The sequence below is a fragment of the Trichechus manatus genome, unplaced genomic scaffold, assembly GCF_000243295.1.
Source record: "Trichechus manatus latirostris isolate Lorelei unplaced genomic scaffold, TriManLat1.0 scaffold00025, whole genome shotgun sequence".
Taxonomy (NCBI): domain Eukaryota; kingdom Metazoa; phylum Chordata; class Mammalia; order Sirenia; family Trichechidae; genus Trichechus; species Trichechus manatus.
Window position 1 is genome coordinate 16,736,827 of NW_004443961.1, and position 22,467 is coordinate 16,759,293.

The 22,467-nt window shown below is 37.1% G+C and overlaps 1 protein-coding gene across 1 annotated transcript in view; it reads left to right on the forward strand.

The window, feature by feature from the left end:
* Positions 1-19,364, forward strand: part of LOC111820057 (centlein-like) — a 43,326-nt gene extending 23,962 nt beyond the window's left edge. Inside the window, exons 4-5 of the mRNA XM_023728566.1 lie at positions 11-88; positions 18,852-19,364. Coding sequence (XP_023584334.1) covers positions 11-88; positions 18,852-18,953 — 180 coding nt within the window. The 3' untranslated portion in view covers positions 18,954-19,364. The remainder of the gene's footprint in view (positions 1-10; positions 89-18,851) is intronic.
* Positions 19,365-22,467: the final 3,103 nt, after the last annotated feature.

Below are 22,467 nucleotides of genomic sequence, written 5' to 3' on the forward strand. Positions count from 1 at the left end.
TTTCCCTTAGGAAATTGAAAGAGCAAAGATAGATGCTGAAAATGACAAGGAGTGGCTGTTGTACATTCAGAAACTTCTCGAAGGACAGGTACTTCATTTTTCTACGTCATATATTAAAACTTTGAGATAAAAAGTCCAAGCCTTACAGTTTTACTGTATGTCTAACTTTTTGTAAACACACACTACTTCTGTTAGGTAAAGAAGTATTCCAAGAGGTAGACAGCAAAGTTAACCCTCTATTTGTACTTTTGGGCTTAACAAATGAAACAAACGCCTTGGGAAGGAGCCAACATGGGTCTTAGCAAATGCATTAATTAAATTATCGAGTCAGCCTCTATGCTTGCTAGACGGAAAAGGATCCATTCTCTCAGACCTCTTAGGAAAAGAGATTCTTTATTATGTGTCTTTAAAGTTAGTAGTTGATATGGACACCTGAGGAGTTCATGAGTTTCAGTGACCTTTTACTATGGACCTGTTTCCAGTCAATTCATGTTTTCCTCACAGCCAGACAGCTGTTTATTGCTGTGTCTTCCCACATTCTCTACAATATTTTCTACTGAGACCTCGAGCAGCTTGTTAGTGGGAAGTAAATATTGATTTGGCATCCTGTCAATGCAGAAAGAATGAAAAAATTTCCACCAGAGGCCCCTCAAACATTTTCCTATCGACATTTTCTGGGCTGAGTGGAAAGCTGCATAGAGGATGACAAGGCCAAGACGAGTTGAAATCCCTGAGGGGTCTATTGAGACTGCTGCTGTGACCTGTGTGATACTTTTTCTTCCCTTTCAAGTATTTTTTTTAATACACATATAGTCTGCTGGGATGTGCCCCTCTTGTAAGTGATCAAGGGCAGTTTATTGGCAGGTGAGAGCCCTGCTTTTCTAGTCATAGCCAGCTTTTGTTTTGACATCACTGACAGCATGTAATATATTCTAAAACTTTATCATTCTTTTTGCTCATCCTAATTGTTAATTTTTTTAAATGATCTGGAATAAATAAAAGCTAAACATATTTGTCGCAGAAACAAAAACAATATTATTTGCCTGTGGTGCTTAGAAAGTCATTGTAAATGTTTCTGTGTAAAGATTAAAAGAGAAGCTGATATATACATGTAACTATTTTATGTTTATATTAACCAAGAGAAGTTTCTCTGCTCGTTTGTGAAGCCAAGAATAAGTAACATATAACCTAGTCGTTATTATAAGCTACTCATATTCTTTGTGTCAGTTTTATGTATTTTCAAAACATTGAAACATTCCCAGAGAATCACTTCAATAACAACACACGGTGATTGGCAGTCTTTTTGCTGAAAGTTGTCTAAGTGCAGACGTGCAAGTGCCCAACGAAGCCTTGTGCAGTGACAACTGACTTTTGAAGAAAGGCTGTTTCTTAATCATGTATATGCCCAGCACCCAGCCAGTGCCTGGCACATCATAGGAGCTCAGAGATGATTAAGTTTTGAGTTTTGTTCAGCTTGAAAATGATAAAAATGTTAAGGAATGTCTTATTGTTCAACTTGTACATATAACCTTGTATTTTCATTTCATTAGTAATTTTATCTTCAGTTATGAACATAAGAAATAATAAGTCCATATGCGTAGATAAGAGCCCTGGTGGCTCAGTGGTTAAGAGCTGGGCTGCTAACCAAAAGGCCGGCAGTTCAAATCCACCAGCCGCTCCTTGGAAACCCTATGGGGCAGTTCGACTCTGTCCTGTAGGGTCGCTATGAGTCGGAATCGATTCGATGGCAAAGGGCTTTTTTTTAATGTGTAAATCTTTATTAAATTTTACTAAAGCTACACTGACACTGGAACTGTTATACTGGTAACACAGGAGAGGTACATAATCCATTCTACACTATACAGATATATGCGTGTGCTCTCCAGTTCGTGTAAAAAATCCTGTTGAAAATGGCATCAGATCGCTTAATACTGCAGTTTGATGTAGTGCCTTTTTGTGCCACTGAGCCTGGACTCTGGAATATAATTGCCTGGCAGTATTGATTTAATTGCCCAGGTTTATTTGTGGACTCCTAATTATTGACTGGAGGTAAATTTAATGGAACAGTCTTTATGAACACCGGCAAACTGCTGCTATTGCTGTTATACATAATGAGCTGTGTCATGTGCCTTTAGATCATTTTTCAAGCTAATTTTATTCTGCTGTGACAGTATGATAACATTTAAAAAGTCAAAGACTTTTTATTACTGACATAGGTGGTTTTGCTGATGTCTTTGAATGTTGTGAGAAAAAAATCAGGACTTCATTGGTTGCACTTGAATGTCACTTTATAATTATGCCCAAGAGAAAAATCTATACAATAGAAAACATCTTCTTTTTTTCAGCCTACTTGTCTTCTCTTTCAATTCTAGCAATTATATTTGTCCTGAATCTCAGAAAAGGTTTTCTTTGCCCACCAGTTTTTTGCTTGTTTGTTGTTTTGGTTTGTTTGTTTGAGTCTAAGTTATGCTCACAGGAATTATATGGGCAAAAGTGTAAAAATGTTCATTCATACATTTTGTTTAGTTTATGGCGTACAGCTCCTTGTATCTGAGTTTACATGATCTTTGCATTATCAAACTGTGGAATAATTGAGCTCATTCTCTAAGAGAACATGTTAATTAATTCAATATCGATTTTATTAAAATATTTTTTAAAGATAAAAGTAAATGAATACTTCACCCCTTTGATGTCCACCCTCAGTGTTGAGTGCTGAATGTGATAGAATTGTGAGATTATAGAGGTGAGCCTTGCTCTGTGGTTTTGTCTTTTGTTTAAGGATTGAGCCACAATTGTTTTCTATTAAAGAAAATTTTCTCTGCATTCACTTTGATGAAATTTTATATCAATAAAGTATTTATCACAATATAAAAAGCTGTTCTGCCATGTGGCAGTGTGGAACTACACAATAATATAATACCTGCTGCTGCCGTTAGTCAGAAGAGCATGAGAACTAACAGGTCTTAATTTTTACTTTATATGCTTTTAATACAGAATGCAAATATATGTGGTTTCATGTACTCCAGATGCAATTGGTAATTTTATATGTTTGATATTTATCTGCACCTAATGTTTGTCCCCAAAGATTTCTGTTAATAAGAACCACAGTGATAAAAAATCTTTCTGAGTCTACTTTCATTTTTCTACATCATAGCTGCCTTTTAATTTCTTTGAACATTTTCACTTGTATTAATTCCTCTTTTCACATTAATAACTATTTAAAAACTTATAATTTATGGGAGATACAAACAAGCAAATTATTGATTCTAGTAGGATATGAGAAACCACCTAAATTAGTTTTTCTGTAGTTTAGGGAGCATGAGAAAAAAAGAGAGATAAGAAAACTGAAGAAGTTTTTGAGCAGGAAAGGGATGTGATCAGAGTTGTGCTTTAGAAAGATACTCTGAGGTCAGCATATAAGGATGGACTGGTGGGAGAGGAGACTGGGAGCAAAAACGCAGTCTAGGTGAAGGGCACTGAGAGCCTAGATGTACCCTGGCCATAGGAATAGAGAAAGAAGCAAATCGATGTGATCCACATGATAGTGATTGAATCCGTAACAGTAATGAGATTAGATGAAGCTGGTTCGAAAGCAGAAACCAAAGATGGGCAAGTTTCATACCCTATATGATGAGAAAGATGATGATATCTTTAAGAGTTTTAGGGTAGAGCAGCGTTAGTAGGGAGGATATGTTAAATAGTAATTGAAGCCACAGAAAGTTTAGTAGGTATATTTCATTAACAATATTCAAAGATTTATTTCATTAATTCAGCCCAGCCTTATGTCTGTCTATTCTCAGTGCAATTTAACCATTTAAAATACATTTCAAACTCTTCCAGTTCAACAATAGAAAGACAAAAACTCAATTAAAAATGGGCAAAGGAATAGACATTCATCCAAAAAGATATAAAAATATCTAATAAGCACAAGAAAAGAAAATCAACATCATTATCCATTAGGGAAATGCAATTCAAAACCACAATGAAATATGACTTCACACCTACCAGGATGGCTGTAATCAAAAAGACAGACAATAGCAAGTGTTGACGAGGATATGGAGAAGTCAGAAACCTCATACATTGCTGGTGGGATTGTAAAATGGTGCAACCACTGTGTAACACAGATGGAAGTTCCTCAAAAAATTAAGCATAGATTACTGTAACTAAAAAAAAAACCAAACCCATTGCGATTCCAACCCATAGCGACCCTATAGGACAGAGTAGAACTGCCCCATAGGGTTTCCAAGGAGCAGCTGGTGGATTTAAACTGCCCACCTTTTGGTTAGCAGACATAGCACTTAACCACTGCACCACATGGCACCACAATTCCACCTTTCGGTATATACCAAAGAGAAATCAAAATATACGTACATGCAAAAATAAATGAATGTTCATAGCAGCATTATTCATCATAGCTCAAAAGTGGAAACAATCTAAATGTCCATCAGCTGATGAATACATAAACAAAATATTTATGTGCCTACAGTGGAATATTATTTAGCCATAAAAAGGAAGGAAGTACTGATATGTGCTACAACATGGATGAACCTGAAAATATTGTGCTGAGTGAAAGAAGCCAGCCACAAAAGACCACATATAGTCTGAATCCATTCACATGTGAAATGTCCGGAATAGGCAAATCCAATCCATAGAGACAGAAGCAGATGAATGGTTACCAGGGGCTGGTGGAGTTGGGGGGAGGTACAGATAGTGGGTGACTGCTAGTGAGTACAGGATTTCTTTTGGGGGTGATGAAAATGCTCTGGAGTTGTACAGTGGTGAGTGTTGCACAACTGTGTGAATATACTAAAAACCACAGAATTGCACACTTTAAAATGTGAATTTTATGGTATATGAATTATATCTCAGTTTTAAAATTGAATTCCTTAATACGGGGCATGTTGAAAAAAGAAAAAAAATGCATTTCAAAGTAAACTTAATAAAGTTCTTATATTTCATATGCTGTATTCCCTACCATTACCGTTAAAAGCATTTGAATTTGAATTTCTGTCCACTGTCCACAACCATGAGAAAGTGAAATAAAGTATTGTATTTCATACTTATGTTTCCTTTCAGTTGGCACATAAGGATATGTTCCTCTTTTATATTCTAATTGATCTGACCTGCTAACATATCCAAATAGGAAGGAGTCAGTTTTTTTTACACACTTCTCTGTAGGGGACACTGTTTAATTTGGTCTTCCCATTCTGATCTTAAAAATTATGATTATAATAAAAGTCATCAAGTTGTATTATCAAGCCTTAGTAATACCTGAAACAGTCCTTTGTACTTGGGACTTTATATAAGCAGTGGAAAGAATTAGTTGAAATAAAATTGAACTCATGCTATGGAATTCACTCAAAAAACATGTATTGAGTGCCTACTACATATCAGATACTGTTTCAGATTTGGGGAATACAGCAGTGAACTAAAGAGAGAAAAATCCACTACCTTCATGGGAGTTTATAATTCTAGGGGTAGGGGACAATAAAGAAATAGTTAAAATATATAAACTATGAAATTCATTGAACAGTCAACTTGAACAGAATTATAGGTATTTAAATATATATATACATATATGCATATATACATATATACATACATGTATTTATACACATACATAGATGTGTGTATAAATATATGTGTGCATATATATTAATATGTATACATATATAAGGAGCCCTGGTGGCATAATGGGTAAGAGCTTGACTGCTAACCAAAAGGTCGACAGTTCGAATCCACCAGCTGTTCCTTGGAAACTGTATGCGGCAGTTCTACTCCATCCTATAGGGTCGCTGTGAGTCAGAATCAACTCTATGGCAACGGGTTTTTTATATACGTATAAAACAAATAATATACAATTATAACCACAGCATACTTCTTCACTAGGGTTTATATAAAAACCCTTAGCCAGGAGTGGCTAAAAAATGTTTTGATATTTTTTCGTCATTGCCTTATTCTTTGTTATTTGCTACTCCTTTTATGGGTGTCATTCAGCCCATGTTAGTCCACTTTGTCTAGGTCATTTTCTTGTACTAAGACCATATCAAAAATTCTCTCTCTGCCTTCAGCTGTTCAGAATTTAAAATACAGACTTTAATCAGTGATATTTCTTTAAACATTCCTGTGTCTATTAGTTGCTTCACATCTTGCAAATGGTGGAATTTAAAATATTTCACTTTCCCTAGTGTCCTCTCTGCAAAATATGCTTACCTTCTATAGAATGTCTTGCAGGATGGCAGTGGGAGGGTTTTATAAGTCTCTCTGGCCTTTGTAAATAGAGTAACTTCCAGTCTGAAGGTTAAATGAAAGTGTCTCCTTACAAATTTACTCTGTGGTTGCTTCCTGTGTTGCACTTAACAATAGTGCACATACACAGTACACACACACTCATGCAATGCATACTCACACATTGAGTATCACACTCATAAACCCACACACTCAGTCATCCACAGGCTTATTCATCACATCCTAGCTGAAGTAGCCAGAGTTAAAAAATTCTCCATTCAGAGCCTTGCTAGGATTTTTTAAATTTAACAATTTCAAGCCTACTTGAATGACACCAGACACAAGGCACCAGAGAAGGACCATGTGGTTAAAGCTCAGAGAACCGTTGTTGTTCGTTGCCGTCACGTCAGTTATGACTCATGGCGACCCCATGTGGGCAGAGTAGAACTGCTCCACAGGATTTTCAAGGCTGTGACAGTTCGGAAGCAAATCGCCTGTTTTCCAGGGTGCCTCTGGATGGGTTCAAACCCCCAACCTTTCAGCCAATAGTCAAGCACTTAACCACTTGTGCCACCCAGGGACTCCTACAGAAAATAGTAGGAGTCCCCAAAACCCTAGAGAAATCCTTTACCACAAACACTAAATTCCTTGGTAAACAAACACAAACAAAAATTTAGACTCATCCACTAGGAGAACAGAAGGAAAGAAGAAAAAGCAAAACAGATCAAACAAAAACTGCAGATGACGATTCCAAAGTCAGAATAGTTGCAAGGTTAGGAACTATAGGGTAAATGGGACAACAGATTTATTTACTATAAAACCAAAAAACCCATTGCCATCGAGTTGAGTCAATTCTGTCTCATAGTGACCCTATAGGACAGAGTAGAAATACCCCATAGGTTTTCAAGGCTGAAGTCTTTACAGAAGCAGACTGTCACATCTTTCTCCACAGAGCGACTGGTAGGTTCGAACCACTGACCTTTTGGTTAGCAGCCCAGTGCTTAACCACTGCACCACCAGGACTCTGCCCTTTAAATAAAATAATTTTAATTAAACCTATATTATCAGTTCCTTCTTGTGGCTCTATCCTCTTTTCTTCTCAGTCATTTTTGTATTTTTCTTTTATCTATCTTTGTGCTATAATAAAACAAAGAAGCTTACAGCTAGTATTCTAAAATTAAGTCTCAACCAGATATGAAATAAAAGATTTCTACCTGGAATTTCTTTAGTTGAAATTAGTAATGCTATTCAATTCAACACTTTTATTGAGTACCTATTATGCATGAGTGTTAGTCAACATGGGAGACAAATAGGACAGTTCAGATCCTCAAAGAGCTTACAGTCTAAAGTAGGATATATAGACAGTATATGAGCCCTGGTGGCACAGGGTTAAAGCACACAGCTGCTAACCAAAAGATCAGTGGTTCGAACCCATCAGCCGCTCTGTGGGAGAAAGATGTGGCAGTCTGCTTCCGTAAAGATTACAGCCTTGGAAGTCCCATGGGGCAGTTCTACTCTGTCCTATAGGGTCTCTATGAGTCAGAATTTGACTCGATGGCAATAGGTATGGGTATATATGAGCACCACAGGTAATATTTCTTTCCATTATGATTTAATCGGTTTGATTCACAGAAGGTGAGTTTTATTTCCTTATTTCAAAAACATTGGGAGGCTCTTAATTAGTATAGCCAAATTCTGCCTTCTGGATAGAATACATTCCTTGAGGGCACAACTCAGTAATCCTTATCTTCGATAATATGCTAAGGGAAAGCAAAAAGTCAGTTAATTGTGCCCTAAAATTATGGATTGCCCAGAGGACCAATACAGAATGAATTTATTCCAATTCTTCTACCTTGAAGCCTAGCCTATGTTGTTCGTTCTTTTTTTTTCTTCTTTTTTTTACAATATTCAAGAATAGAAGCAAGAACATTATTCATCTGGATTTTGCCCTGGCCTGCAGACAACAGAATAAGCTATATGAAAGGAAGCACTATGAAGCACTAGAATCAAAGCACAGTATTTACAGTCTTTGCATTGTAAAATATCAAAGTTAGCCACTTCTAGAGCATGAAATCTGCTTCATGGAATTATGGGGAATTCAGTAACTGCTGAAGCCATCCATTTGCAGCTTTGCATGGCTGAGACTCTTCCTCAGTTCTTCCTTATGTTAACCAGAACTCTCTCCCCACAGTACACTTGCAATGGCTTATAATCAAAAAACCTAGGTGTGTGCCCTGTCTCACACTTGCATGTGAAGCTGTTAGCTTAAGCAGGTCACTCAAGTCTCTTTGTTATCTTCGACTATAAAATAGGATTTGGAATGATAAATAAAATGATGCATGTAAAAATGCTTTGTCACCTGTGACAGTGTTCTTGCCCTTAAAAAGGATAATAACAGTTGAGACCAAAAAAAAAAAAAAGTATGGAAAATAATTCAGACTTAGTATTCTGGAGATTTCCTGGATGTATTCATTTTGGCTAATTTCTTTTAAAAGCATATATTTTTGCAAGACTTGGTGCTAACCACCTCAGAAGTTGCCTAGCCCACTCACTGCCTGGCACATAACAGGCATGTAATAAATATTTGTTTCATAAATGAATTAATATAATGTTTTCAATGAGCATGTATAAGCCATTATCTACATTCACCCAGATTCTGGGGTAAATTATATTTAAATCAACACTTTAGTGACATAGTGATAAACAAAACACTGACTAATTCAAACTCTTTTTTGAATCTTTCCAAATAGCTTTATTTTTCCTTCCTTTACCATTATAGTTCTACCTGCTAAATAGCTTATATCAGTTGAACTATTTATTTTTCTGAATTCAGAACTCATATTCATGTGATCCATATTGGTATTTATTCCAAGTCTCTCTGAGCCCCTGAATAATTTTTTTAATGCACACACGAGAAGAGACTCCAGCTTGAAGAGTTCTCTATGTTGTGTATATCACACTTAGTCATGAAGGAACATGACTTAGGTCTGGGGAACAGACCTAACCCCTTAATATATATATACCTACACATCCTGGCATTTTGACAAGAATGTCAATCACATTAGGATAGACTGAATACCAGTATAAAGATGTATTATTTGTCATAATATGTGCTAGCTTTGCCGAGAAGAATGCTTGTTGTTGTTGTTAGGTGCTGTCAAGTCAGTTCTGAGTCACAGCGACCCTACGTACAACAGAGCGAAACACTGCCTGGTCCTGCACCGTCCTCACAATTGTCGTTATGCTTGAGCCCATTGTCGCAGCCACTGTGTCAGTCCATCTTGTTGAAGGTCTTTCTCTTCCTCGCTGACCCTCTACTAGGAACTCAAAAAGGATTTGTAGGGTGGGAGAAGACAAAGGTAGGAATGTATCAGGCCTCGTTGAGAGATTAATGTCCAAGAAAGGTAACAGGAGTCCAAACTGATGCCCAAGAGGATTTGGAGAAATTGGCTCCTTTCTGGACTGGTATCATTGTCTAAGGCATCATCTTTAAGGTGAGGCCACAGCAGTAGTATCTGATCTATGAGAACACTGGTACTCAGGTAATAGTGGCTTGACAGGGTGTGGGAAATGAGGCAGGGGAAGACCACTGCCAGCTGCTGGGGATCCAGTGACAAAGGGTTGGCCCCATCTAGACAAGTTGTCAAGGCAGGAAATTGGAGAGCCGATCAAGAAGCAGGCGAGAAGCCCAAGCACAGGCATGGAGCCTCTGTTGGGTTCAGAGGAAAGTCTACACTCATTTAAATGTTAGAGCAATTTCTCTTGTATCTTGTATCACTAACCACAGCCATAAAGAACTTGCTGGCAGTTAATTTTAGTAAGTACTGAAGTGTCTTATCAAGGGTTGCTCCACCAGGAGGTCTTTATAAATAGGATAGATAATCCATGTGCTCTAAATGTTATAGGGACACTCCTTGAGGCAAATAATGAATAACTTACATTCTTTCAACTTTTTTTTCCTCAATTCCCTTATAACTTCTAGAATAGGGTACAAAATGAAGGGAAAAACATCTGCCTTTACCAGAGTTTGAGAGCAGCAGACATAGCTTTTTCTGTGTGTTACTTTTCAGAATCCCAAGAGATGTATAGATTAGAATAGGTACCAGAAGTATAAACAAAAATACACATTTAGGATATTAAAATATAACTGCTCAAAATTCAGTACTAAATTGAAATTATTAATAAATTGACTATTTCCTCTGATAGCATTCTAGGTTATTTTAACAAGTTCAGTGTTTTAGTTATAATAGAATGGATCCTATTCACCTAAATATGTGTGTGTGCATAGATGTATGTATGCATCTGTGTATGCATATGTGTGTATATTTATACCAAAATTCACACCTTTAAATTTATAATAATCAAACTACATTGGCTTTTTACAAAAGTCTTAAAGCCTTACTGAGTCAGATCCTTTTTAGGAGCAGATATAATACTTAAGATTTAATATCTTCACTTTAAATATGATTCAAGCTAGATAAACTTTTATTTGAAAGGAATATCCTTTTGGTAATTGTCTTCAAACCAAAAAGAAGGATGGAAATGTCTAAACTGTTAATTTTATCCTTTATCCATGTGAATTTTAAAAGTTACCTTTATTTGTTTTTTCCTACCAGCACAAAACTTTTCAATTTTATAATATTAAGAACACATTCCAGTTAGTGCTGATGTAAGTTATCTATATGTTTTGCAGTCATGGGTGTTAGACTTTGTTATTTTTCCCAGCTAGCTCCCAAACATCTGCAACCATCATTCATATCTTACCTTTATACATGGAGCCAGCATTTTTAAGTGTGAATGATAAATTTGAGATTGTGACAGTGGCATGCCAGTTCCTAAAGGCAAACACCTGCAGGTGTTTACGTATGTGAAATCAGGGAAATTCCTCCAGTAGTGGAAATCACCTTTTACAACAGGGACAGCTAGAATGACTAGGAAGATCTGCTTTAAGACTTCAGTATAGATCACACAAAACTCCTTGTTGTTCAGATGTCCCAGCTAAATTTTCATACCAAGAAAACTCACTTGATATCAAATCTTCACCTGTCCATTTTTCTCCTTATGTGGAAGAGTTCAAACTTGTGTTCAGACTGATATAATCAGGAGTATCGTTTCTCCTCTTTATGGAACAGAAATCTTCAGGCTCTCCTGACTTTGTAGTCCCTGGCACACACCTTCTGAGTTAAAACCCAAGGCAGCAAAACTGTTGAGTTTGTTTTTTCAGATGTACGTGATGGGGTCAGTAAGAAAGGATCTTTGCTATTGCCTAGGGGGGTTCCCACTCCCAGAGTAGTTATTCATTCCAACTCCAGAAAAAGGACAGTTGTGCTTTCTATATCTGAGGACCTTCTGGAGAAGGATTCAAGGCTAGCTCCTCCGGGATGTATATAAACCAGTCACCATTGAGTCGATTCCAACTCGTGGCGACCCCATGTGTGCCAGAGTAGAACTGTGCTCCACAGGGTTTTCATTGGCTGATTTTCCACAAGCAGATCGCCAAGACTTTCTTTCAAGGTGCCTTTTGGTAGACTCGAACTGCCAGCCTTTGTTAGCAGCCAAGCATGTGAACCATTTACACCACCCAGGGACTCCATAATGCACATAGAGAGAATTTAATTGACTCCAAACTGCCAGTATGAAGTAAACTTGTACTTAATCTAGACTCCAAAGTGGCAGAAATTCAGGTCTTCTGGTCTTCTTAATGTTTTAAAAATATTTTATGGCTAAAAATATGGCAAATAACCAGATCATATGAATTTTTAAATGTGTGTCGTATTTTAAGTACTAGCTCCACCCAATCTACAGCTATATGCTGTGAGTTGGTGTTCATGTGGTGCTGTAAGATTTTGAAGAGTGTCTTTGAATCACCAAAGATTAAATTATGTTCCATCTAGCCTTCAAGTTAACTACGATTTATGAGACTTAAGAATTAATGGAAATCTGTATGTGATATTAGTGATAACTCTTAATTAACCAAAATAGTCAACTTGAAAATCTCATTCTTAACTGTTATGGATTGAATTGTGTCCGCCAAAAATATGTGTTATAAATCCTAACCTCTGCCTATGGTTATAATCCCATTTGTGAATGGGATGTGTTTGTTATGTTAATGAGGCAGGATTAGGTTATGTCAGTGAGGATTAGGTTATGTTTATTATGTTAAATAAGCAGGATTAGGGTGTATCTTGAGTCAATTTCTTTAGAGATATAAAAGAGATTAAACAAGCAAGCAAGAGAAGCCGAAATGGGGAAAGAGAGATGCCAAGCCCATGAAGATCACCCAGGAGCAGAAGCTCGAAGAGACAAGGACCTTCCTCCAGAGCTGACAGAGAGAGAAAGCCTTTCCCTAGACCCTGAATTCAGACTTCTAGCCTCCTAAACTGTGAGAAAATACATTTCTGTTTGTTAAAGCCACCAACTTGAGGTATTTCTGTTATAGCAGCACTAGATAACTAAGACATCAACCATTTTCAAAAAAGTGTTTTTTGTTAATTCAGCCTAGACTATACACACATTTTTATTTGTACAGTCTATGAAAAGGGTTTACTAAATAATGAACTTGATAAGGGAGGCCATTTTTAAAATGAAGGCTGTTAGTGCATTCATTACTTGCATATGTATTGAGTTTACTCCATAAAGCAGGAACTAGTTCCAAAATAGGAGGGATGTCTACTTAAAATCTTTTGGTTAACAGTTATTGCTTTCAAAGAAATACAATAACATAAAATAAGAGTATTTCAGTAAAGGTTTTGTTAATTCAGACTTTTCCTTAGTCTTCCTGTAAATTCATTTCAGTTATTAACTATTTTGTTATAAGATTATACCAATTTTCTATTATTAAATTACATTAATTATAATTGATCCTTATATATTAAAAAATAGTTTTTGGAAGACTCCTTTGAAAGCTGGATTTACAGTTGCCAGTAAACTACAAGTCATAAACAGCAAGTAGAGTGAGCACTGGGTTTGGGGAAAAAAATGTAGTTTATAAAAAAGGAAAATAAAAAAACTGAATTAAAGAAATTTCAAACTAACTTGTAAGATATGTGAATTCTGGTCTAAAATTATATAAGGAGAGAGAATATTATTTTCCTGGACTATTTATGTACAAAATAGAAGAGCCTGCAGGGATAAATAGATGGACACATGTGGTGCATCTTGATGAAATGATTGCTTTTTAAAAATCCATACTGTCTACCAATCGTCTGTCAGTTTGTCATACTATAGTAATTTGTGTGTTGCTGTGATGCTGGAAGCAATGCCACCAGTATTTCAAATACCATCAAGGTCACCCATGATGGGACAGGTTTCAGTGGAGCTTCCAGACTAAGACAGACTAGGAAGAAGGACATGGTGGTCTACTTCTGAAAAAACCAGCCAGTGAAAACCTTATGAATAGCAGCAGAACGTTGTCTGACATAGTGCCGGAAGATGAGCTCCTCAGGTTGGAAGACACTCAAAATATGACTGGGGAAGATATGCCTCCTCAAAGTAGAGTCGATCTTAATGACATGGATAGAGTAAAGCTTCCAGGACCTTCATTTGCTGAGGTGGCATGACTCAAAATGAGAAGAAGGAGCTGCAAACATCCATTAATAATTGAAATATGGAATGTACGAAGTATGAATCTAGGAAAATTGGAAGTCATCAAAAATGAAATGGAACACATAAAGATCAGTATCCTAGGCATTAGTGAGCTGAAATTGACTAGTATTGGCCATTTTGAATAGAACTGTCATATGGTCTACTACGCTGAGAATTGAAGAAGAATGACGTTGCATTCATCATCAAAAAGAACATTTCAAGATCTATCCTAAAGTACAAGCTATCAGTGATAGAATAATATCCATACACCTACAAGGAAGACCAGTTAATACAACTATTATTCAGATTTACACACCAACCACTAATGCCGAAGATGAAGAAATTGAAGATTTTCACCATCTTCTTCTTCATTCTGAAATTAATCAAACATGCAATCAGGATGCATTGATAATTACTGGTGACTGGAGTGCGAAAGTTGTAAACAAAGAAGGATAAGTAGTTGGAAAATATGGCCTTCATGATAGAAATGACACCAGAGATTGCATGATAGAATTTTGCAAGACCAACAACTTATTCATTGCAGATACCTTTTTTCAACAACATAAAAAGTGGCTACACACGTGGACCTTGCAAATACACAGGAATCAAATCGACTACATCTGTGGAAAGAGATGATGGAGAAGCTCAACATCATCAGTCAGAAGGCAGCCAGGGGCATACTGTGGAACAGACCATCAATTGCTCATATGTATATTCAAGTTGAAGCTGACAAAAATGAAAATAAGTCTACTAGAGCCAAAACATCCCACCTGAATTTAGAGACCATCTGTCATGGATTGAATTGTGTCCCCCAAACATGTGTGTCAACTTGGATAGGCCAGTATTCCCAGTATTGTGTGGTTGTCCTCTGTTTTGTGATTGATACAATTTTCCTATATGTTGTAAATCCTAATCTCTGCCTGTGGTTAATGAGCAAGATTGGATTATGTTGAAGAGCATTAGGGTGGGATGTCACACCCTTGCTCAGGTCACATCCCTGATCCAATGTAAAGGGAGTTTCCCTGAGGTGTGGTTGGCACCTCTTTTTATCTTACAAGAGATCAAAGGAAAGTGAAGTGAGCAGAGAGGGGGACTTCGTACCACGAAGAAAGCAGTGCTGGGAGCAGAGTGTGTCCTTTGGGACCTGAGATTCCTGTGGGGAGAAGCTCCTAGACCAAGGGAAGATTGATGACAAGGACCTTCCTCCAGAGCCGACGGAGAGAGAATGTGTTCCCCTGGAACTGACGCCCTGAATTTGGACTTGTAGCCTACTATACTGTGAGAGAATAAATTTCTCTTCGTTAAAGCCATCCACTTGTGGTATTTCTATTATGGCAGCTCTATATGACTATAAGACACCATCTCAAGAATACATTTGACACACTGAACATTAATGGCCAAAGACGACCAGACATGTTGTGGGATGACTCAGGGACATCATACATGAAGAAAGCAAAAGTTCGTTAAAAAGACAAGAGAGAAAGATAAGACCCAGATTGATGTCAGAAGAGACTCTGAAACTTGCTCTTTAATGTAGAGTAGCTAAAGCAAATGGAAGGAATGGTGAAGTAAAAGAGCTGAACAGAAGTTTTCAAAGGGTGGCTCGAGAAGACATAGTAAAGTATTATAATGAGATGTGCAAAGATCTAGAGTTAGAAAACCCAAAGAGAAAAATAACCTCAGCATTTCTCAAGCTGAAAGAAAAAATTCAAGCTTCGAATTGCAGTATTTAAGGATTCTGTGGGCAAAATATTGAATGTCACAGGAAACATCAAAAGAAGAGGGAAGGAATATTCAGAGTCATTGTACCAAAAAGAATTGGTCAACATTCAACCATTTCAGGAGGTTGCATATGATCAAGAACTGGTGGTATTGAAAGAAGAAGTCCAAGCTGCACTGAAGGCATTGGCGAAAAACAAGGCTCCTGGAATTGACGGAATACCAATTGAGATGTTTCAACAAACAGATGCAGCACTGGAAGTGCTAACTTGTCTATGCCAAGAAATTTGTAAGACAGCTGCCTGGCCAACCAATTGGAAGTGATCGTTAGTTGTGCCCATTCCAAAGAAAGGTGATCCAAAAGAATATGGAAGGCATCAAACAATATCATTAATATCACATTCAAGTAAAATTTTGCTGAAGATCATTCTGCCAGAAATTCAAACTGGATTCCGAAGAGGACATGGAACGAGGATGTCAGATGGATCCTGGCTGAAAGCAGAGAATAGCAGAAAGATGTTCACACATGTTTTATTGACTATGCAAAGGCATTCGACTCTGTGGATCAAAACAAATTATGGATAACATTACAAAGAATGGGAATTCCAGAATACTTAATTGTGCTCATGAGGAACCTGTACATAAACCAAGAGGCAGTCATTTGAACAGAACAAGGGGATACTACATGGTTTAAAATCAGGAAGAGTATGCATCAGAGTTGTATCCTTCTACCATACTTATTCAGTCTGTGTGCTGAGCAAATAATCCAGGAATCTGGAGTATGTGAAGAAGAATGTGGCATCAGGATTGGAGGAAGACTCATTAACAACCTGAGATAGGTAGATGACACAACCTTGCTTGCTGAAAGAGAAGAGGACTTTAGGCACTTGCTGATGAAGATCAAAGACTACAGCCTTCAACAAAGAAAACAAAAATCCTCACAACTGAGCCAACTAGCAACATCATGATAAACTGAGAAAATATTGAAGTTGTCAAGGATTTCATTTTACTTAGTTCCACAATCAACAGCCATGGAAGCAGCAGTCAAGAAATCAAATGACAAATTGCATTGGGCAAATCTAAAGACCTCTTTAAAGCATTCAAAAGCAAACATGTCAGTTAAGGACTAAAGTGTGCCTGATCCAAGCCATGGTATTTTCAATCACTTCATATGTAAGTGAAAGCTGGACAATGAATAAAGAAGACTGAAGAACTGATGCATTTGAATTATGGTGTTGGCAAAGAATACTGAATATACCAGGGACTCTCAGAAGAATGAACAAATCTATCTTGGAAGAAGCACAGCCAGAATGCTCCTAAGAAGCAAGGATGGCAAGACTTGGTCTCACATACTTTGGACATGTTATCAGGAGGGACCATTCCCTAAGAGAAGGACGTCGTGCTTGGTTAAAATAGAGGGTCAGCGAAAGAGAGGAGGTTCCTCAATGAGATGCATTGATACAGTGGCTGCAACAATGGGCTCAAGCATAGCAATGGTTATGAGGATAGCACAGGACCAGGCTGTATTTTATTCTGTTGTACATAGGGGTCACTATGAGTCAGAACTGACTGAAGGTCACTTAAGAAAAACAATGTGTTTGCCTCTATACAAAGCTTAAAATAAGCTTACAAATCCAATAAAATAGGACTGGCAGTTGTGTTTACCTTTGGGCCATTTTGTTTTATTGGGAGCCAGAGGAAGAGAATAAAGGGGGATGTGGGCAATAAGTTAGTAAATTGACCTCTTGGTTCCACTTTGGAGGCTTCCTGGAAGAGAGGTTCTTTCATACAGATTTTCTAAAAGGAAAGGAAAGGAAAAATTGCATAGATCACAAGATAGTAAGAGTAGGTTCAGATTTTAACTTGAAAATGAGATTTGCAGATAAGATGATTACCATCAGTACATTGTGGCATGGTGATATTTATTATATAGGAAATGATATACCAGCATATTCCCCCAAGCATGTTCCACGGACCACTAGTTCCACATGACAGATAGACCATGCGAAAAGGATGGACAAATGAATTTAGAAACATGGGATATTACATTGTCCTCTTGGACACAGTTCCTGTTAGCATCTTAAAGTCTCTAGGAGGTCCTAAAATAAAGGAACTTTGTTTAAGTTTGTTTTGTTTTTCTCCCAAACTTATTTGATCAGGTCTCTATTTCTTTTTCATGGACTACATGGTCTGTTTTTCTCTGCCTCTTTGCCCTGTCCTTTCACTGCCACTTGGCCAGTCTTTTCTCTTTTCCTCAGTCCAATTAAGGAAAGAACCATTCTGATAGGTTTAAGTAATTACAGTCAGCATAGTCCTTTGCCTTAGGCCAACTCATACCTAGGGCGTGGGCTGTTTTTGGTCAGGTGCTGACCAATGATGCCATCAGTGGTCATCCTCACACAAAGAAGGGTCTGATGGCAAAGGGGACTAGGGTGTGACAAGTGTTCTCATTAATAGATTCAGGGCAACAAGAGTCACTTTTTCCTCATTAATCAAGAGGACAAGTCCAAGAAATGACTTAGTTTTTAATTATGATAAACCTCTTATGTGATACTAGATAGCCAGGACATAGGTTAGAAGGAAGGTGAGGTGGTACAAGAGGTGATTAGGGGAAGACTTCAGATTGTCTTCTCCCTACGGCTCCTAACTCTCTTTGCTGAGTGGGAGTTCTACAGGCAACCCAGTGAAGCAGAAGGAATAATAAAACTTTACCAGAAAAGTTATAGAAATTGTGAAATTTAAAAATGTACTCTACATTTCATAAACTCAGCAGTTTGCAATATGTGTATTACACTTTGATATGCCAAACAAACCTTTCTATAACAACTTAATCAATGGGTATACTTTTGCCATTTTTTCCCTCTGAAATTTTACAGTACAACTCTGGAGATATTCAGCTCTAACACAGACAAGTGTATTGATAGTTCTCATTCTTTTATGAGTGATGAACATATAGTACTTCTTCAGTGGGCCTGTGTGCCCTAGAGATGACTGTAACCTGCTATTGATCAGCTGACTGAAGATAAATGGCTTAGCTGCTTGTATTGCAGATTACATCATTAACATGGTCAGTAAACCATGAATTGTTCTATAAGGCGTTTATCTTTTTTCATTGGACTTCTGCTCTCTTATCACTCTTATTATAAAGGACAAAATTACCCACACTAACCAGGAAAATCAGTTGAAAAGAGATCCAGTAGGGTACCATTATGGGTACAAAGTTGCAGATAGCTGAGTTCTAACGGTTTAATGATATTTAGATACGCTTTTGAACTGAAAATATAGCTTTGATAATTTTTTTTTCTGTGTTTTTCTTACAGCTTCCTTTTGCCTCATATTTACTAGAAGCAGTACTGGAGAAAATAAGTGGAAAAAGGAAACTAATTGAAGAGTATTTCACAATTATGAAAGATATTAGATGATATTACAATGAAGAGCTTTTTTCAAATGTGAAAACTTTTATGTCGTGTGATTGGAAAAACATGCATTGTAATCCCAATAGGGTACCTGCTCCAACTATCAATAGTCAGGTTCAATACCAAAAGAAGAAGACTCTGAAACTAATTAATTGCTGAACAAGTGAAACTAATTAAGTGCAGGGCCATTTAAAAGGAAATAGTGTAGCATTTGATTGTTGAATACAAATATTGCCACAAATCAATGCAAACTTAAAAATGATTTTCCTTCCAGTGCGTTAGAAGAAGCTAGAATAAGCTTAGCACACACAAATTGGTCTGAGTCTAAAAAGTGAAAAAGTGTCAACTGAGGATTTAAATGTTTTAAGTTTTACAAAGAAACTAAACTTTTTACATAAAACTGCTATAATTTGCCTTAAATGATCCTACAAGCAACACATTTGTACGGAAGCAAACATAAAATGAAGCATCGCAACTTAAGGATGAGCGTTTAATAAAACAAATTGTGTGGTCCAGTTGTATCTGTTCTCAATGATACAGTGGATTATATAGATGCTGTATTTTCCTACAACTATTTGGCAAAAATAAAAACATTTTCTCTCTTTTTTTAATTCTCAGTACTTTGTGTGGTCATATAAATTAGCAAGGGGCCACAAACCCATGTATAAAATTAAGTTAGAACTAAAAGAACTACTGTGATCAACGAATTAAAGTTAAATTTTATTAGTACAGGCAGTCCCCGGGTTACGAATGTTCAACTTACATACAACCCGTAGTTATGAACCAACCTCTGTAAAGCCTATTATATTAAAAATTCGACGCACATACAATGGTTCATAATAAAAAACAAGCATTACTTTGTGATGCACATCAAAACATTATTATTATTACTGCATGTTAAAGATGTTATAGCGTATCTGGAAGTATTTCTTTAATGTTTTTTATGCTATATACTAAGACATTTGACTAACTGATGTTAGACACGAACCATACCTAACTGTTCTGACTTATGTACAAATTCAACTTAAAGACAGATTTAGGAATGGGAACTCCTTCATAATCCAGGGACTGCCTATAATGTAATACTTATTTAGATTCTTGAACATAATGGTCCATTGAATTTCATACTCCCCACCTCTTCATTATGTTCCTGCCACATCTGCCTTTTTTTGGTCCCTCCAATTCACCAAGCTTATTTCTGCCTCTAGCCTTTGCCCTTTCTAGAATTCTCTTTCTAGAATACTCTGCACTCAACTTTTCTCGCGGCTGGCTATTTCTCATCATTCAGGTTCAGTTTACACATTCCCTAAGAGACACATTTCCCTCACCATCTTACTATTTTATTTCCTTTATAAAACAAAACTATCTAGTTTATTTTTCTGTTCACTTATTTACTTGTTTATTGTCTCCTCTTCCTCCCACCCTTAGAATGTAAGTCCATGAGATTAAGACAAACCAAAAAAAAAAAAAAAAACAAAAAACAAACCCATTGCTGTCAATTTGATTCTGACTCATAGACACCTGTTTGTGTATGGCCCACAGCTAAGAATGGTTTTTACATTATTAAATGGTTGAAAACATTCAAAAGAAGAATAATATCTTGTAACATGTGAAAATCAAATCTCAATGTCCATAAACAAAATTTTATTGGAACGCGGCCATGCCCATTCATATACATATTGTTCATGGTTCATGCTACAGTGGCTGACTTGAGTCATTGCAACAGAGACCGTATGTGGTGCTCTCATTGCTTTGCTGTACTGCTTGGCACACTGCAAATTACGCAGGCAAAGTTATAAGCTAACAGCATTTTGAGTGCCACAAATATTTCTGTACTACAGTTTAAAAAAAAAGAAACAATGCATACCTATCACATCAAAACAAGAAAAGAGGAAAAGAGTTGTCAAATGTCACACTTTTAAGGCTAGGGCAGTGTGGATTATTTGGTTACTGAATTAGTTGGCAAAGCATTGTGTTTATGCTGCAATGACACTCCACCTGTGCTAGAAGAATACCGTATATGTCAACACTACCCGACTAAAAGTCATCGTAATATTCCCAACTCACAGGAAAGTAACAGGAAAAATTACAAAATTTAAACTGGAATATCTTACCACAGCAGAACTGCATTACAAAGATAAAAATGAGACTACACTGTATTACACTGATAAGCACAAGGACGGAACAAAAAAGAACGTGTGGTAGGTTGAATGATGACCCATCCCCCACCAAGATGTCCATGCCCTGATCCCTGGAACCTGTGAATATGTTACCTTATATGGCAAAAGGGACTTTGCAAGTGTGATTAAGTCAAAGATATTGGGATGGGGAGATGACACTGAATTATCAGGATAGGCCCTATGTAATCAGAATGGTTCATATAAGAGGGATACAGGAGGAGTCAGACAGAAAGTGATGTGATAACAAGCAGAGGGACATACACAGAGATTGAAGATGCTACCGTGCATGATATCCTGCAGTGACTGATCCCTCCTGATGACCTGTCCAAAGCAAGCCAGTCAGACAGGGTTCTGTTGTGATCCATAGGTTTTCACTGGCTAATTTTCAGAAGTAGATAACCAGGCCTTTCTTCCTAGTCTGTCTTAGTCTGGAAGCTCTACTGAAACCTGTCCACCATGGGTGACCCTACTGATATTTGAAACACAGGTGACATAGCTTCTGGCATCACAGCAACACACAAGCCACCACATTATGACAAACTGACAAATGAGTGGTGGTTTATACTAATTAATCCTCGATAATTATGCAAGAGTCTGACCAGTAGCACAAATGATTCTTGGATTTAAAGTGTCCAAATGTGATGATTATTATAAAGAAATTCATAGCCACAATAGGAAAGCCTTTCTGAGTTCCCTCATATAACTGTAAAACCCACGGAAGAGATGAGTAACAGAAAACATTTTGAGAGAGCCCTTTAACTGGCCTAGATGTCAAATTCAGAAGGGTTAATGAGATGAGCAGACAGAAGAGTTTCTATTTTAAATTCCTACATTTCTGTGCACATAACTGCCTTTGGTATTAGCACAACATTTGCATGAGAGATTTACTATGACATAATAGAATACAAATGAGTTATTTTCTTGCCTGTGACATGAAAGTTTTCATCAAACATACGGTTTAAAAAAAAAGTCTGTTGGCTTAGCTTTTAATTTTTAAGTATACAAACATGTATTTGATTTTTAAGTGTTTATTTTTTCTATTTGCTAGGTGTCTTAGGCTGGGTTCTCTAGAGAAGCAAAACCAGGAAAGTGTATAAATATATATATATAGAGAGAGAGAGATTATATCAAGGAAACAGCTCACATGATTGTAGAGGCTAGAACATCCCAAGTCCGTGGATCAGGGTAGAGGCTCTCCCAAGTCACACAGCTGCAGAAGCTGGCAAGCCCAAGATCGGCAGGTCGGAGAGCAGGGCTCCCGCTCATAGGCTGTGCAGATCGACCAATCCCAGGTTTGGCAGATAAGCTGACAGCTCAAGTCCCAAGAACGGGAGATGAGA